Raw genomic sequence first — 17882 nt, 5'->3', positions numbered from 1 at the left:
CCCTTGCAGCAGAGCCTGGAATGAAACAAACCGAGGACTCCTGCTACTCGCCCTCGAGGGTGGAACTCAGCTACGTATGGGGATGGCCAGATTGCTTAAGTTGATATGAGGACATATTTCCAATCGACATTAATTTTAAAGGTTATTAAAAAATAATGCAATGTTAACAGACTTTATTTTTAGAGAACAGTAATACTGGAAGGAATGTTGTGAAGTAGAAATAAGCAATTATAAATGAGTTCTTATGTGCTCATCAATTTGAGGCTGCAGAAATGGCAGGTTAATTTTGTTATAATAGCTACAGCAAGCAGTGCGGTCCATTTATAATTTTGCTCGGCCAGGATGGAGCTGTGTGGGTGGGTGTGCTGTGTGGGCCACGGAACCTGCATAGAAATGACAGTTTTTTGAGCTCCTTGGCTTCCCATCTGGTCTTGACTTGGCATTAACACAGTTCAAATGAAATTGATAGATTTCAGGTGTTGAGAACTAAACCACAGAACTTGGAAGATACGCATCTTAAGGAAAATATTTTCCTGACAGCAAATGGTTCTTCATGATTTTGCCTTTTGTTCTTCTGTCCTCTTTTGACTTGCTGATGATACTCTGAGTAAGGCACTTCTGATGGTTCCTCAAACTGGCTACTGAAATGACCGTTAACTGGGGAGTGGCGCTGTTCCAGGCTCCACTCCTGACTCTAGCTTTCCCGGTTCTGCAGGAAGCCTCAGCTGTTCATGTGCATTTCAACTCCTGCCACTTTTGAGCTCTGTGTATTTTTTTAACAACTGTATTTTGTAGAGCAGCTTGAGGTTCATAGCAGTGTTAAGCAAAAGGTACGGCGGTTTCCCTCGTATGCTCTGCCCCCACACACGTGCACAGACTCCCCCAGTATCAGCGTTACCCACCAAAGTGGTGCTTTTTCTTTATGACTGGTGAACTTACTTGACACATCACTGTCCCCCAGAGCCCATAGTTTACGTTAGGGTTCACTCTTGATGGTGTACATTCTGTGGGTTTGGACAAATGTTTAATGACATGTATCCACCATTATAGTACCATGCAGAGTAGTTTCACTGCCCTAAAAATTCTCTGTGTTCGCCCTCTTCATCCCTCCCTCCCCTGAGCCCTGGCAACCACTGATTGTTCACTGCCTCCATAGTTTTTGCCTTTTCCAGAATGTCATATAGTTGGAGTTACACAGTATGCAGCCTTTTCAGATTGGTTTCTTCCATTTGGTAATAGGCCTTTAAGGTTCCTCCTCCATGAAAGGTTCCTCTTTTCATGGCTTGATAGCTCATTTCTTTTTTAGTGCTGAAGAATATTCTATTGCCTGGACATACCACAGTTTATCCATTCACCTACTGAAAGACATCTTGGTTTCTCCAAGTTTTGGCAATTATGAATAAAACTGCTATAAACGTCAGTGTACAGGTTTTTTTGTAAGGAACAGCCCAACTGTCTTCCACAGTGGCTGCACCATTTTACATTCTCCCTTGAAGTGAATGAGACTTCCTGCTGCTCCGCATCCTGGTCCGCATTCGGTGTTCTCAGTGTCCTGGATGTTGACCACTCTAAGAGGTGTGCAGTGGTGATGTATTTTTTTAAAACAATTTTTACGCCGTGGTTTAAAAATACAGCAAAACTACCATCTTAACCGGTAAGTGTACTGTTCAGTAGTGTGAGGCATATTCGTGTTGTTGCGCAGCCGAGCTCCGGAACTTTTTCATCTTGTCCAGCCAAAGCCCTGTTCCCGGAAAACTACGGGAGGGGCCGTCCATGCCCGCCCTCCGCCCGCCCGCTAGCTTGCTCGCTCTCCCGCTGCCCGCCCGTGTGGCGCTCCACGGCCACGCCCCCCCCCCCCCAACCCCGGCTGCCGGGCCGGCCCTCCACCTGGATTCCAGCGGGCCGTTCCGCGAGTCAGATACCAGCTCCCACTTCTGTCCCCCGGGAGGAGCGGGAATTGAAGGGTTTCTGCCGCGGGGGGAGGGGGAGGGGAGCGAGCAAAATGCCACCAACTTTCCAGCGCCCTCTCTGGGCGCTGCAGCTCTCTACTTGCTTTCTAGAGCTCTCTCCAAGGTGTTTGCTCCGCATCGCGTTGGGGTCCCAGGGCTGGGTCTCGGTGTTTGGGGTCCCCAGGGGCTGGCGCTTTCTGGTCCGTCATCTTGCTGACTCAGTCTCAGTTCGCAGTGTCCAGTTGGGCCTTCCCTGCGCGGGCGAACACCTGTGACACCGATTGGGAGAGGGAAGGGACTGGGGGGCTCATCCCTCTAGCACCAGCAGCTTCACCAGAGCAGAAACCAGCAAGGACAGGCTGAGTATGTTTCTAAAATAATAAATTTCAGTAACTTAAATGCTGGCCCTCATAGAAGTTTGTCCACTGTAGAGCAGTGGCTCAGAGCGTGAGTTTTGAGATGGACCCTAATGGTGCTCTGTGACTTTGACCCCGTGATCCCTGAGACTCCAGTGCCTTGGGGACCATAAAGCCACCTACCTTACAGGGTGTGGGGAGGATGGGGAGTGAACAGCAGTGCCCGGCATGTGAGTGTGCACAATGACTGAAAAAGGCCGTTGGCCTCACGATCACAGGTTTTCCTCAAGGCCTGTCCTGGACAATAGGCCCCCAGTAACGGAGGGCACTGCCTGAATTACAGGCATGTCTGTCACTGCCCTTCGTATGTCCATTAGAGTGACTGGGGAGGGCATGACACATCCAAAACAAAAGGTAGATGCAATTTATCGAGGGCCGCTGTGACAAACCTGTGATGGACCATCCTGCCAGCCCGACGAACACCACCTGATTCTCTGGCTGGCTGAGCCCCGATGAAAGACCACAGGCTGGATCTGAGAAGGCCCCAGGGTGCCCATGGGTCTTACCCTCTCAGTCTTTTGAGTGGCTTCAGAACTGGTCTCTCTGCCTCTTTGAGGCCCAGCAACCCCGGTTTCCCACAATCCAGTCCTCTGCCGGACGTGCAAAGCCCCAGCCTCAAGTTGCCCCGGTCCTGCTGTTTGGCATTGGTGCTTTAGTCCCGCTGCCAGGTCACCTTGGCTTGCAGAGCCAAGCCAGCTGAAGTCCTCTGGGAAGTTTTCCTGGAAAGTGTGCTCCAGCCTGGGTCAATGTCCCCACAACCCTCAACACAATCCCTGCACTGCTGGCCTGGTGGTCAGCTCTCTGGCTCCCACTCCTCTTGGTCGTGAGCACCTTGAAGCAGGGGCCCACCGTCGGCTTCCCGCCATGCTGCCAGTGCCCAGCCCAGCACCCAGCACCCAGCACAGGGTGCATCCAGACAGGGTGGGACAGAACCCGAGCCCTGGCCAAGGCAAGATGCAGGAAAGGCCAGATAAACTGAGGAAGGCCCAGTCGGGCCCCAGCCAGCTACACCCCTCTGGCCCTGGGCCTGGCAGGAGAGTGGAGATGTGGGAATCTGGAAGGGGAGGAGCAGCTTTCACAGACCAGGGATTGCAAATGTTGAAAGCCAATACCTGAAGGCCACAAGCACTCTGTGTTGTCCTGCACCCGGAGAAGAACCTGGTCCTCTCCCCGCTGGGGAGTGAGATGGGAGGGAGGGAATGGGGGTGTCGGGGTATGGGAGTGGGGAGTGCCTCCTCCAGGCTCTCCTTAAGCTAGGGGTGAGCACCTCCAGGACCCTGGAATACTCCAGCTGTTTTCAGAAAGAGAGGTTGCCTCACATACTCCTGGGATGAGTGAGGGGGCTTGACCCCTACCCAGGAAATGCCACAATTCCAGCCTGGAGGTGGCACACACTGGTGCAGGGTGGTACCAAGGTTTGCACATTTCGTCGAGGACTGGAGCCACTGAAGGGGACCAGAGAGTCAGGATTGGAAGGTGTGGGGCTGGAGCCAGGGTGGACTGGACCCATGGAGAGGGAGGAGGCCGGCAAAGGGAGAGGCCTGACCATTCTTTGTGTTCCTCAGCAGGCCTGTGAGGGTGTAAAGAAATTACATCCCCATCTGGTATCCATGCCCTTGTCTTCTAGAGTTTGAACAGCTGATGTTCAAGGACAAATCAAGGAGGAGGAAGCAGGCCCACTCCTCTGAGGACAGTCACAGCCTATGCTAAGCCACCCTAGTACCCTGAGCTTACTGGCAGTCCAGTCAACAAGGTAAAGTGCCCACCTCACATGTCTCCAAGTTAGGAAATGGGTACAGACATGTAGGAGATTCATCACCTGGGTGGCCACAAGAGCTAGAAGGTCCAAGGACCAATTTGTAACAAACTTAGGAAAGGGTCTCTGGGCCATCAGACCAGCTGGTCATGTGACTAGGGAGCTCTGAAGACAATCCTGCTGCCTCCCCACCCCCAGATTCAAGCTTGTCATGGCCACAACCAGGTGCAAACGGGCAGAAACCAAGGAAGCTGAGCCAGCGGCCAGCCAGGTGAAGGTCCCCAGCATCAATGCGAGCAGCCTCGAGGTGGGAGGAGGTGGGTTGGATCCAGGCAACCCCTGAGAACTACGAGGACTTGGTGCTGGGTCTCTGCAAGCGTGTAAGTGGTACATATGTGTTAATGTGTCTGGCTTTGTGGGTGTGTAAATGTGCATGTGAGCATGTGAGTAGGCAGTATGTGAATGTGTGTGTGGTTTATGAGTGTGTGATTCTGTGTGTGTGTTGAGCATACTAGTGTGAAGTGAGGGGACACCAAGAACTTTATCCCCCTACAGTGGTCCCTCTGATCATTAGGACCTCCCTCCAGCACTGGGCAAGGGCCAGTAACAAACTTGGGAGGTGAAGGCCGCTCAGGAGGACGCAGGTGATACATGGGAGGACATGTTCTGGGGATGAGGCTGTGAGCACATTAGAGTGTGAGCCTGAAGTGACAGGTGGGTGGCAGGATCAAGTCTGAAGACCCCTGATTCTTCCTTGGAATCTTTACAGAGCTGGGGAGTCAGGCTAGGGGGAGGGGAGGACTTCTTGTGTCCTCCCCCCTACCCTCCGTAAGCACGTGGAGAGGGCAGGAGGGACAGTGGCCATCTGTGCACCTGACTTTCCCTGACCCCTCCCTGCACCCTCTGGCAGCACACTCTCCCTGGCAGGTTGGCTCAGGGCAGAGGGCAAAGGCCAGTCTCAGCTCCTTTTATAAAGAAGACCCAGACTGGTTGAGCCCTGGAGGTGCAGTGAGGGTGCCCTGCCTGGCCTAGTCCTAGGTGTCTGATGTGGTGAGCAGCCCACTGCACACTGAGGCAGCCATGCTGCTGACTGGGGATACACTGGCGACCCTGGCCGTGGCCATCTTCCTGCTCTTGGTGCACCAGATGCACCGGCACTCACGTTGGGCCGCACGCTACCCACCAGGTCCCATGCCACTGCCTGGGCTGGGTAACCTGCTGCAGGTGAACTTCCAGGACCCACTTCTCAGCTTTAGCCAGGTGAGGAAGGTGGGGGTGGGAAGTGGGCAGCGGAGGTCCTAGGGACCCCACCTAGCAGCAGACAGTGGGTGGTGGAAGTCACAGGCTGGAAAAGGAACTGGGCCAAGAGGAGGAGGCAGATTTGAGAGGCTTCCTGAGGGAGGGCATTTGTTCAGGGCCCGAGAACAGTTTGGATTTTCCCAACAGAGGTCCAAGAGGGCAAAGGCCAGGGGGTGGGGGAGTACGACTTGGCAACAGGCTGGGGATTCAGCTGGCCAGCTCTTACATTACGTGAGCCTGAGTCCCTTAGGATTACATCAGGAGGAAGGGTCTCGAGAATGGGGGAGAGGAGCCTGGTCTTGAGCCCTGTTTAAATCAGGTAGTTGAGGTTGAGAGAGGTACAGTGATCTGGTTCAAATCTTTTGCCACCGTGAGACCTTGGACCTCACTGCTAAACTCTATGAATTTGTTTCTTCACCTGTAAAACGGGATGCTAACTTGGTCTACTGACAACTTTGGTGACCTGTGCACAGTCACAGCTGGGTGGTCTGATCCAACTTGAGGTCCTCGACTGTGGTGGATGTAATTAACCCCCAGGCTCACAAGACTGGGTACAATCTTTGCACCCCCTCGCTCCTGGTGGGGGCCCAGGGTTCCCGGAGGGCTCACGCCATGAGGCTGGGCCCGCAGCCTGGCAGGGCCTGGGCTTGACAAACGCCCTCGACCTTCGGCCTGCAGCTGCGGCGCCGCTTCGGGGACGTGTTCAGCCTGCAGCAGGTCTGGACTCCCGTCGTTGTGCTCAACGGGCTGGCGGCTGTGAGAGAGGCGCTGGTGCACCGCAGCCAGGACACCTCCGACCGCCCACCTGCGACAGTCTACGAGCACCTGGGTTACGGGCCGCGCTCGGAAGGCAAGCGGAGGAGGGGGCAGACCGTGTCCCGGCGGGGACTGGGCCAGCAGTGACCCGATACCTGCAGGGCCAGGCGGAGGCAGGGTCGCGGACATTTGGTGCAGGGAAGAGCCAGCGAATTTGAAAGGGCAGCAGGAGGAGAAAGGAGTCTGCGCCAAGGGACGGGGGAGGAAGACTGCGGGCGAGGCAGGGGGCGGGGCCTTACGGAGAGAGGGCGGCCCAGGGCCAGAGCGGGCACGAAGGGAAGGTCAGGGCGGGCAGGAATGAGGACAGAGTGGGCGGGGCAGGGCCGGGCCAGGACCTTCCCCGAAGAGGAAAGGGGGTCCCGGTGGGCAAAGTAAAAATTGGAGCCAAGACCTGACCCTAGCAGGGCAGAGAAGGCGAGCAATGCGGGCGGGCAGAGTGGGACCGGTCCCCAGCTGGAAGGGGGTGTCAAAGTGGGCGGGATTTGTTTGGGAGGGGAGGGTGAGGTTGGTGTGGGCGGAGCGGGGGGGCGAGGCCTGCCCCCAAAGGGGGCGGGGCTGTGTGAGCAGAGCACCGGGAGGGGCGGGCCGAGGAGGACTGGCGAGCCCGCCAGCGCTGTGGGCGAGCAGAAGGCGGGGCCGGCACACACCCGAGCCACGCCCACGTGCCCGCTCCGCCCCCAGGAGTGATCCTGGAGCGCTATGGGAAAGCCTGGCGCGAGCAGCGGCGCTTCTCCTTGTCCACCCTGCGCAACTTCGGCCTGGGCAAGAAGTCGCTGGAGCACTGGGTGACCGAGGAGGCCTAGTGCCTCTGTGCCGCCTTCGCCGATCAGGCCGGTGGGTGCTGAGGGACAGGGAACAGGTTTGGAGAGGCTGGGGAAGAGGAGATGGAGGCGACGCCCTGACTTGCACCGTTCCCTCCCAGGACGCCCCTTTAGCCCCAACGCCCTCCTGAACAAAGCGGTGAGCAACGTGATCGCCTCCTTGACCTTCGGAAGCCGCTTCGAGTACAACGACCTTCGCATCCTCAAGCTATTGGACATATTGGAGGATGGACTGAAGGAGGAGGTTGGCTTCGTGCGCCAGGTGAGGGAAGGGAGCTTCATAGAGGAGGCCTCCGTCCTGCAAACGGCCTCCCCCGGAGGAGGATTTGCGTAGAGGGTCAGAGGAGGAAAGGGCATTCCGGGAGAGGAAACTGCAAGGGAAAAGGCCTGGAAGTGGGGAAATGACAGACAACACAGATGGGAGAGGCGGGGCGACGGTCAGCGGGCTTAGGGGAGGCAGGGTTCCTTCATTGGAAGGCACCGGCACCCATGAGAGGTAGACTTTAGGTTTATCTTTCTGGGCCCAGGGCCAGGAGAGAGGGGCGAGGCCTGCACTTAGGGAGCAACAAGGTCAATGGTGGGGACATCCTGGAGAAGGCTAGGACCTGACTGGTCCAGGTGAAAGCCTGAGCACCACAAGGTCGCAGGGCCCCAAAGCTGTGACCCCCACAGGTGCTGGAAGCAATCCCTGTGCTCCTGCATATCCCAGGGCTGGCTGCCAAGGTCTTCCCGGGGCAGAGGGCCTTCGTGGCCCTGATTGATGAGCTGGTCACTGAGCACAGGATGACCCGGGACCGGGCCCAGCCACGCCGAGACCTGACTGACGCCTTCTTGGACGAGGTGGAGAAGGTGAGGTGGGTTGAGGGCCCCGTGAGGCAAGCGCAGGCCTGTGTATCACCCCGTGATCAGACACCTGGGCTGACAGGAGCAGAGTGGGAGGCCATGTGGAGGCTTCCTCCCTCTGTCCCTGCGCTTACCTTCTCTGCGTGACCCAGGCCAAGGGGAACCCCAAGAGCAGCTTCAGCGATGAGAACCTGCGGCTGGTGGTGTCTGACCTCTTGACTGCCGGGATGGTCACCACCTCGACCACGCTGGCCTCATGACTCTGCACTCAGATGGGCAGCGCGAGCCTAGCCCGGGGGCCAGGTGGGATGGGGAGGGGGGAAAGGGGCAGCCTGAGGCCCCTGAGCTTGCTGGGTTTGGCCACCAGCAGCAGCTCTGTGCAGAGGTCACAGTGACCTCCCCCTCCGAGTGGGCACAGCCCTACACAGGAGTCAGGAGGAGGTCAGAGCCCAGCCCTTGGGTCTGGCCACTATGAGGCTGCTTGTTTTTCCAGGACGTGTCCAACAGGAAACCGATGAGGTGATAGGGCAGGTGAGGCGACCAGAGATGGGGGGCCAGGCCCTCATGCCCTCACCATGGCCGTGGTCCATGAGGTGCAGCGCTTTGGGGACATCATCCCACTGGGCCTGCCCCACATGAGATCCCATGACATCGAAGTTCAGGGCTTCCTCATCCCAAAGGTAGGCCTGCGGCTCTCCTCACCCCAGCTCAGCACCACCTGCCCCCTGGTAGCCCCAACGTGGGCATGGCCAGGTGGGGTCAGGACTGGAATCCAAGCCACCCAATCCTCATTTCCACAGGCACTGAATGTCCCAGGCTGGGTGGGTGTGAGGATGAGAGCAGAGGCAGGGCTGGCCCTGTCCATTCAGAGCCCGTAGTCGGGTACGGAAGACAAACTAAAGCGTGTCACAGGGTGTTGGAGGAGCTCGTTCACCAAGGGACAGGTGGCAGTAAGGGCACCCATGGGAGGCAAGTCACTTACCCTGCCATGGGGACAGGGAGGGTGCCGAGAAGCTTCTTGGGCTGAGGGTTACTTGAAGAGTCCAGGTGTGTGCCAGGCAGAGGGTGTGTGCCCATGTGTGTTTGGTCGCAGCGGTCCAGACCCCACCCATGCCAGACATTTCCTGCCCGGGGATGACGCTCATCACCAACCTGTCATCAGTGCTGAAGGACGAGACCATCTGGAAGAAGCCCTTCCACTTCCACCTGGAGCACTTCCTGGATGCCCAGGGCCGCTTCGTCAAGCAGGAGGCCTTCATACCCTTCTCAGCAGGTACCTGTGGGGTGCCCGGTTTGCTTACCTGTCCTGAGGGAGTCTTGGAGGGGTGGAGCCCAGGCCCCCGGGCTCAGAGAGCCCCCCTGCCCACCCACAGGCCACCACTCGTGCTTTGGGGAGCCCCTCGCCCGCATGGAGCTCTTCCTCTTCTTCACCAGCCTCCTGCAGCACTTCAGCTTCTCAGTGCCTGCTGGGCAGCCCCGCCCCAGTGGCCACGGTGTCTTTACCTTCCTGGTGACCCCATCCACCTACCAGCTCTGTGCTCTGCCCCGCTAGAGGTGGGCACCAAGCCCCCAACCCACTCCTCAGCAGTAGCCCTGATGTACAATAAACCAGTCTGGTGGCTCCAACCTGGCTTGAGTCCCACCAGGGGCCCCTGACCAGCCCCTTGGCACTCATGGGGCCTCAGCAGCCTCCCCAGATCCAGCCCCTACCCCTGCCTGATCCATCCTTACCTGGCATTTGACCCCATTTGAGAGATGGGTATACCGAGGCTCATGAGGTGACACCTTACCCCCTAGTCACCCTTGGAGACCCAATACTGGTTACTTGGGTTAGTGACAAAGTCTATAAATAGGTCCTGGCTTCTGCCAGAAGGAACTAGAATAGGCTGGTGAGACATTTCAGGCCCCAGTGGGGATGAGGAGGGCCCCACTAAACCTGGATGCCCACATTTCAGGCCCAGCCACCCTCAGCTTGCACCACAGGCCAGCAGCTCAGCCAGCACCATCAAGTCTGCTGCCCCAAAAGGTGGCGAACTCAGGGATGGCTAGGAAGCAATAGGCCGGGTTAGCACCCACAGCTCAGTCTTCAGATGCCAGAGCTCTCCCTGGGAAGCCTGATGGCAGCCCAGGAGTGAGCCACCTCCCTGGGCCTCTTAGTCACCCCAAGATAGGATGGGCCCCCTTTCCCTGCCCCTTAGGGATGCTCATCTCCCAGCCCCTGCCCAATAGGAGTTGCCACTCACGGCCACGCTGGAGTGGGAGGACACTCATCTAGCCTCCAACCCGGGCTCCGTCCTCTGAGTGGCCAGGTCAGGCCGGACACTCAGGAGGCTTGGCAGGGGCCGGGAATGAGCCCCTGTGGGCCGCAGGCATGCCCTAGGGACAGGGGTCAACCTTGGACCCATGTGACAATGGGGTGGCCAGAGCAGAAGGAGGCCATGTGGGGAGCTCGGAGGAGGACACCCTGGCTCTAGTCCTCGCTCTGCTACGACACTGTGTGACCTCAGGCTTCTATTCCCCTTCAGCCAATGAGAAGTTTGCACCAGACGGCTGCTGGGGCCTGTCTTCCTGCTCTGACTCTGGGGCTGGGACCTCATTAGCCTGGAGCCCTAGCTGAGGGTGGGGACGGCCGTCTACCTGTGCCCACCACCCCGACAGTTGTTCTGGCCTCTAAGCACGCACAGGCACCACCCAAGGGCTTCTAATGACTGTCTGCTTACCTGAGTCATAAGCAGATTTCCTGGTGCATTTAGGTTAAGAGCTCGGGGACCACAGACACCCAAGGCAGAAGCACTGCCCCCAGCCAGGCCACTTTTGCCTTCATGACAGTGAGCTTCACAGTTCTTAGCATTCAGGGAACTTGGCCTCTCCCTTGGCACTGAGTCAGAAGACCAGCCAGGGCCCCGTTCAGTCTCCAGCGTATCCCCTATCGTGGGCTTAGTGGCAGGAGGTGGTGTTCCCACAGCTTATTGGAACAGGGAGCGTGGATGAAACCACACTGAGTTTGTGGAAACTTGAGGCCCCTGAAAGGAGGCAGCCAGGCCTGCAGAAGCAGCAACTGTGGATTTATTGGATGTTTTGTCATTCGTGGCTCTGAGTCTTGGGGATGTCAGAGGCTGGAGACCAGCCCAGCCAGAGCTTCCTCAGGAGCTGGGGGACCCAGCCCCCAGGCCTCTCCTCCATGAGGTCCACCTCAGAAGCCTCTAAAAAGCACAAACAGACATGCCCTGTGGGTTCCTTGCTGGGAGGAACCTTTCCCCAGGGCCAGGTACACTCTGGTGCCAGGGGAGCAGGTCAGCGCTGATATAAGGCTAGGCCTTCCTCCAGCCCACGCGCAGTGGCCTCAAGTCCTGCCAACCCAAGAAGGAAGCAGGAGGCAGCGGGGGTGCTCATCAGGAAAAACAATGCATCTGGCTACCTGGGTTTCTTCCCTCCCCTCCCTGGGGCAGGAGGGTCACTGTCTGTGGCCTCTGCAGGGTCACTGAGCTTAGAGAGGAGGGCAGCCCTGCTACAGCAGGGTGGGGTCAGTTGTCTTACCAGAAGTATATGCAGCAATCTCCTTTCGGACCTTTTTATTTTCCTGGGAAGGAAGAAGGGGGACGGTGGTGGGATGAGACAGGCTCTACACTGTGCAGATGGGGAAATAGGCCTCACTTCACAAGAAGTCAGGGGAGGCCAGGATTCAGATCTGCTCTCTGCTCAGGCCACGGCTGCTCCTCTCAGCTCCTCACAGAGCTGTTGCTCGACTGAGATGGCAGTTTGGCTCAGTCATCTTGGGGGTGCCCCAGCCCCCGCCCCCCATTGCCCTCCTTCCCCAGGGCCTCTCCACTCCACCCTGCAGACCCCTGGGGCTTCTCAGTAGGACCTATGCTGGAATGTTCCAGTCGAGGCACCAGGCTTCCTTACCTCCCAGCCTGGGGTCCCTGCCACCTCCTCCTCCTCAGATACCTCCTTCCCGGCAGGAATGGAGGAAGGAATGGGGCTGCTGCTTCCTCTCCTGGGGACCTCATCTCCCCCTCATCCGAAGACAAGATATCAGTCTCCTCCTTGGGGGCAGCATCATTCGGTCCTCCTGTTGCCTTGGGGGTCATGGCCTGCAGGGAGGGACAAGAGGGCAGAATATGGGCAGAAAGGCCCCCTGCTCCCCTAGCCCCTCTCCCTGTTCTCCACACCTGGAGTGTGTGTAGTTCTTTGTTTTTCCAGGGAAGCCCCTCCCTTCTCAGCTCATGCTGTGGTAGGGTTGTAGGTTTCCTAGAGGGGCCCTGCCACTCTCCCTGGGACCCCTGGCCATGAGCTGGGGCATCCCTGAGCCTCAGGGAGCTCTGACAGGAGACAGCCCCGGCCCCGGGCCCTTGCAGGGCAGGCCTCCCTTACCTCAGAGTCTTGCTTCTCCCCACTCTTGACTCTGCGTCTCTGCAGAGGGAAACAGGGGAAGTGACATTCAGCTGTGAGTGTCTGGGAGTCCTTCCCTGCCTGGCCCATCCTCTTATTGTGTGTGCCTACCGAGGGTGCCCGGGACAGCCACCCCACCCCAGGGGGAGAGGGGTCCCCAGCCCTTACCCACCTGAGCGGTCACAGGATAGCATTTATCCATCAGTCCCCACACTGGCCTTAAGGTCTCCCCTAAGGGCTGCATGACAAGGAGAAAGAGAGAGAGAAGGCAGGCTGAGGTGACATATTAAGGGCTCAGCTATGTACTAGTCCACTGTCAATGCCTGCTGTGAAGACACCTAAAGACTACCAAGGATTTAAGGAAAACTTCACACAAACAATAATTGATGGCTTTAGAAAGATAAACTTTGCATTTACAAAACAAGTATAGGCGCTAAAATAGAAATGTTCAAACAACAATCTCTAATTCTTCAAAAACAAATATGATATTATAATAGGAATTAAAAATTAAAAATCCAGTCAAATTGTAGAAGGTAAAGAATAGAGAGAAGAGAGCGGCAGGTCCAACAGATAAATCATAGATCTTTCTGAAAGAGGGAACAGAGACAACAAACTGGGGTGGCAGGGAAAGATACCAAATAAATATGTTCATTTTTTTACCAAGACAATTTCCCAAAGATGAGCGACATGAGTTTCCAGAAGAGAAGGAATCGCCAAGTGTCCAGGACAATGGATGAAGGAGACCCACCCCAGATTATGCCATCAATAAATTTCAAAACACTGAGGATGAAGAGAACCTAAAAACTTCCAGAGATATGAAGAAAAAAGTCTGTTTTAGGAACTCAACTTTCATCAGACTTTTCAACACCAACCCTTCGAAGCCAGAATAAAATGAGGAGCTTCAAAATCTGTCAGAAAATTATTTCTAGTCTAGAATTCTATACCTAGCCAAACTGAGTTAAATATGAATGAAGACCTTTCAGATATGTAGTATCTCAGGACGACCCCTCAGGAAGCAGCTGGAGCTTGTGCCCGCCCCCAAATAAAGAGTAACATCAGCTCCCACACGTGAAAGAAGTGAAGCACTCCCCACAGTGACGGTGAAGGGAGGTCCCAGGACAGCTGAGCAGCAGGCCTCAAGGACGTCCCGTCCAGGTGGAAAGAGGAGGATGGAGGGCTCCATGAGATATGTCTCCAGGGAAACGATCATACGGATAAAACACCTAATTTGTCTAAGTGTATTGCAAGGAGATTAATTTTTTTGGTAGAGATTTTGGATGAATTAATTATAGGTACAGAGAAAACTAAAATTTAAAAAAAAGAGGAAAAAACAAAATTATACACAAAGAGTAGTTACAGTACACTACATGACTCAGGAATACTATTTACATAGTTTTAAAATGTAAACCTCGGGCTTCCCTGGTGGCGCAGTGGTTAAGAATCCGCCTGCCAATGCAGGGGACACGGGTTCAAGCCCTGGTCTGGGAAGATCCCACATGCCGCAGAGCAACTAAGCCCGTGCACCACAACTGCTGAGCCTGCACTCTAGAGCCCGCGAGCCACAACTACTGAAGCCCATGCGCCTAGAGCCCATGCTCCGCAACAAGAGAAGCCACTGCAGTGAGAAGCCCCCGCACTACAACGAAGAATAGCCCCTGCTCGCCGCAACTAGAGAAAGCCCATGCGCAGCAACAAAGACCCAATGCAGCCAAAAATTAATTAATAAAAAAATAAACAGTGTAAATCCTCAATATTGATCTAAATAAAATTACAATACAAGCCTATTAGAATGACTAAAAAAAAGGTAAACGCTGGAAATGATATGGAACAAATGGACCCTCTCATTCATTGCCAGTGAGAATGCAAAATGGGTGCCAGCCATTTTGGCAAGGTTTTACAGTTTCCTACAAAACTAAATATACGCTTGCTGCATGACCCCACAATTCCACTGCTAGGTATTTACCTAAGTAAAAGGAAAACCTATGTTCACACAAAACTTGTACATGAACACTTACAGTGGTTTTATCTGTAACTGCCAAAAAACTAGAAACAATCCAAATGTTTCTTGCTTGGTGAATGGACAAACCGTGGTACATCCATGCAATGGACAACTACTCAGCAATAAGAAGGAACAAACACTGCTACACACAACTGGGTGGACCTCAAATGCCTTGTGCTAAGTGAAAGAAACCAGGCTCAAAAGACTACATACTGGGGAATTCCCTGGAGGTCCAGTGGTTAGGACTCTGTGCTTCCACTGCAGGGGGCCCAGGTTCAATCCCTGGTCAGGGAACTAAGATCCCACAATCCTGCTGCACAGCCAAATAAATAAATAAAAGACTACATACTGGATTTTTGTTGTTGTTGTTGGTTGTTTATTTATTTATTTAACTTTTGGCTGCGCTGGGTCTTTGTTGTAGCGCACGGGCTCAGTACTTGCCCCATGGCATGTAGAATCTTAGTTCCCCGACCAGGATTGAACCCACGTCCCCTGCATTGGAAGGCAGATTCTTAACCACTGGACCACCAGGGAAGTCCCTGGATGTTTCCATTTATATGACCATCTTGCAAAGGCAAAACTATGGGACCAGAAAACTGCTCACTGGATGCCAGGGGCTGAGAGTGGGGAAAAGGTTGACTATAAATGAGTATGGGGGAATTTTTTGAAATGATGAAACTGTTCTGTATCCTGGTTGTGGTGGCAATTATACAATTGCATACATCTGTCAAAACTCACAGAACTGCACACTAAAGAGGATGGATTTCACTCTGTATAAATAATACCTTAATTTAAAAAAAATGAGTGAAAAGAGCCCACTGTGTGGGAGAGGGACTTAAAAGCCAAAATGAGGACTTCCCTGGTGGTCCGGTGCTTAAGAATCTGCCTGCCAATGCAGGAGACACGGGTTCGAGCCCTGGTCCAGGAAGATCCCACATGCCGCGGAGCAACTAGCCCGTGTGCCACAACTACTGAAGCCCGCGCGCCTAGAGCCGGTGCTCGGCAACAAGAGAAGCCACCGCAATGAGAAGCCCGCGCACTGCACGAAGAGTAGCCCCCGCTCGCCGCAACTAGAGAAAGCCAGCTCACAGCAACGAAGACCCAACGCAACCAAAAATAAATAAATAAATAATAATAATAAATTATTTTAAAAAAGCCAAAATGATATAAAAGTCAGCATAAAAGCAAAAATGATACTTAAAAATTTTTAACAACTGAAGATGTCATTACTCAGAATAAAACATTTACAATGGGGCTTCCCTGGTGGCGCAGTGGTTGAGAGTCCGCCTGCTGATGCAGGGGACACGGGTTCGTGCCCCGGTCTGGGAGGATCCCACATGCTGCGGAGTGGCTGGGCCCGTGAGCCATGGCCGCTGAGCCTGCGCGTCCGGAGCCTGTGCTCCGCAAGGGGAGAGGCCACAACAGTGAGAGGCCCGCCTACCGCAAAAAAAAAAAAAAAAAAAAATTTGCAATGCCAAAAACTAGGATATAACTATACTGGAAGACTAGAGAAAGGTGAGATGTATGTTGGAGGAGGCAGTAAGTGTGCAGCTGTTACGAGAGCTAAATTCTCATCTTTCGTTGTAGGAATTCATTGGATAATGTTTAAATCTGAAAAATTAAGACAAAGCAGGATAAGCTTTCTATTTAGAACCATGGAGGCAAAATCAAAGGCTTCAGCTAGAAAATTGGAAGCTGGAAAGACTCCCACCCTGGGTTGTGGGAATCATGGGTGAAGAGGATTGGGACAAAAGACAGCTAGTTTTTTGTTTCAAGTCTTAAAACTTTGACTCCTTGAACTATGTATATGCATATCTTTGATGACAATACAACTTTTTAAAATGAAAATTTGATTAAAAAAAAAAAAAAAGGAAGCAACACAGGGCTCTGTCTCTAAGGCTCCTGCCAACATGGGCCTTATTAGGGGCTCTCCAACCTCTGAATAGTTCCTCCCTAAATATGTAGCACACACTTCTCAGTGTTGCTGGGTCACAGATAAGCTTATACCCACGAAAATCCTCTCTTCCCAATAGCACTAGATGGAGAGCAGGAGGCCTCCAGACACCAGGTATGTGGCTATGTCCTGTTACCTTGGGCAGCCTCGGTCTAGTCACTGTCCCTCTGGGAGCCTACGTTTCCTCCTCTATAAAGTGGGAGCTGCTGGGTTGCTGCGAGGTTTCAATAGATGGGCAACACCTAATCCAGCACGTGGCCCTTAGTGGGCATCCAGTGTCCATTTGTGTTTTCCTGACAGAGGGCTGGGAGGAGGGGCTTCTGCCATAGGTTCCTGGACCTGGGACGTTAAAGAGGGTATGTAACCCCAGGCAGGTGTCCTGCTCACCACCACCCGATTCACATATGAGTGTTGAACCATATTCCAGGGCTACTCACGTGCATTAGGGGTCACCTGTTCCTTTAGGTTTGTCTAGGTCAGTGCTACGGAGCCCTGAGGTGAGCTTACAGCCAGCCCATGGTGGGTGGGGCCTCTGTTTGACACTTTGCCAGGAACACAGGGAATTTCTCCAGAGCCCTCGCATTCTCTCTCTCTCTCTCTCTCTCTCTCTCTCTCTCTCTCTCTCACACACACACACACACACACACACACACACACAGTTGGGTGACCATTTGAGATCAAGGAGTATGACCTCTGTTTTTGCTACAGTGAGACGGTCCCTCTAAGCTCTGACAGAGGCCCTACCTGTGATGCTTCCCGAGTGATCTCATGGTCAGGGGCTGTCTTCCCCACACACCCCTGAAAATAGTAGTACACCACTCCTGCAGGTAGATGAAGAAAGACTAGTTAAAACATTTAAAAGAGTGATGTAATTATTTTTAAATGTCAGTATTTACAATATGCCAGAAATTATATCCTTTTAAACTATTTTAATGTGTGATGAAAGATATTAGATATTAACTTACAATGTGTGAAGGGATAGTTTTTCAAAAGGTATGCAAGCAAAAATTTGAAGATCACTGCTGCAGGACATTATTTGGTTGTATGCGTTTTTTGGTTTGTTTGCGGGTTTTGTGGGGTATGCGTGGGTTTTAGAGTGAGATATGGGTTCAAATCCCAGACTCACCATGAAGGTGCAGAGGGAAGAAAGGGGGAAAGAAGACCAGCCTCGGCTCTGAGCAGTGTGACCAGCCCTGGGGAGCCGGGTACATGGCAGTCTCAGGAGGGGACCTCTGGGAATCCCGGTGAGTAGCTGGAGACTGGGGTCCTGCCATCATCCCCAAATTACCCCAGCACCCAGACGCTTACCTGCAAGAATGAAGATGTTTACTACATACAGGAACTTGTATAGCCTGTAAGGAAAGCAGAGCTGAGTTGAGGCTGGGGCCTCGTGCCCTCACCAGTGGGTGCTGGTTTTCCTCCCCAGTCCAAGCCCCAGGATCTATTCCACCAGCACTCGTCCAGTCAATACTTGTGGATGAATGAATCCATCAGCTGTAACAGGGCTCAGCCTGGGCTCCCTGCTGACTGGCCAGCAGGCTCTGTGCCTCTGCCTACTGCTGAGAAAGCCAGACTTGGTGCCTGGAACCCACAAGGACCCCCTGACCCACTCCATTCTCCTTTCCTTCTTTACTTGT

At 54.1% G+C, this 17882-nt stretch overlaps 2 protein-coding genes across 2 annotated transcripts; one reads left to right on the top strand and one right to left on the bottom strand.

Moving 5' to 3' along the window:
• Window positions 1-1773: 1773 nt before the first annotated feature.
• Window positions 1774-9452, top strand: CYP2D6 (cytochrome P450 family 2 subfamily D member 6; the record flags this gene model as incomplete). Its single annotated transcript, XM_079714912.1, is given in 15 exon segments — window positions 1774-1913; window positions 4320-4428; window positions 5160-5381; window positions 6099-6270; window positions 6918-7036; window positions 7040-7070; window positions 7159-7319; window positions 7730-7906; window positions 8053-8149; window positions 8152-8192; window positions 8194-8203; window positions 8394-8468; window positions 8471-8580; window positions 9032-9173; window positions 9274-9452. Coding segments are annotated over 15 exon segments (1785 nt in total).
• Window positions 9453-10956: 1504 nt separating this feature from the next.
• On the bottom strand, window positions 10957-17587 carry LOC307060004 (uncharacterized protein). The gene is made up of 7 exons (XM_079714319.1): window positions 17554-17587; window positions 16990-17066; window positions 12465-12530; window positions 12275-12313; window positions 11807-11994; window positions 11438-11480; window positions 10957-11103 (listed from the first exon to the last, which is right to left on the bottom strand). Exons 3-7 carry the CDS (start codon window positions 12492-12494, stop codon window positions 11044-11046), a joined length of 360 nt encoding a protein of 119 aa, XP_079570445.1. The 5' UTR covers window positions 12495-12530; window positions 16990-17066; window positions 17554-17587; the 3' UTR covers window positions 10957-11043.
• Window positions 17588-17882: the final 295 nt, after the last annotated feature.

This window comes from Hyperoodon ampullatus (assembly GCF_949752795.1).
Source record: "Hyperoodon ampullatus genome assembly, chromosome: 11".
In the NCBI taxonomy this organism is placed as follows: domain Eukaryota; kingdom Metazoa; phylum Chordata; class Mammalia; order Artiodactyla; family Ziphiidae; genus Hyperoodon; species Hyperoodon ampullatus.
Note: the sequence above shows the minus strand (reverse complement) of the source record. Positions and strands in the feature narration are given on the sequence as shown.

Coding starts and splice junctions, on each gene's coding strand:
- LOC307060004 (XM_079714319.1), bottom strand. CDS start 12,494: ATGGATAAATGCTATCCTGTGACCGCTCAG. Junction 12,314..12,464: donor GCTATCCTGTGACCGCTCAG/GTGGGTAAGGGC, acceptor TTCCCTCTGCAG/AGACGCAGAGTCAAGAGTGG. Junction 11,104..11,437: donor GATTGCTGCATATACTTCTG/GTAAGACAACTG, acceptor TGTGCTTTTTAG/AGGCTTCTGAGGTGGACCTC.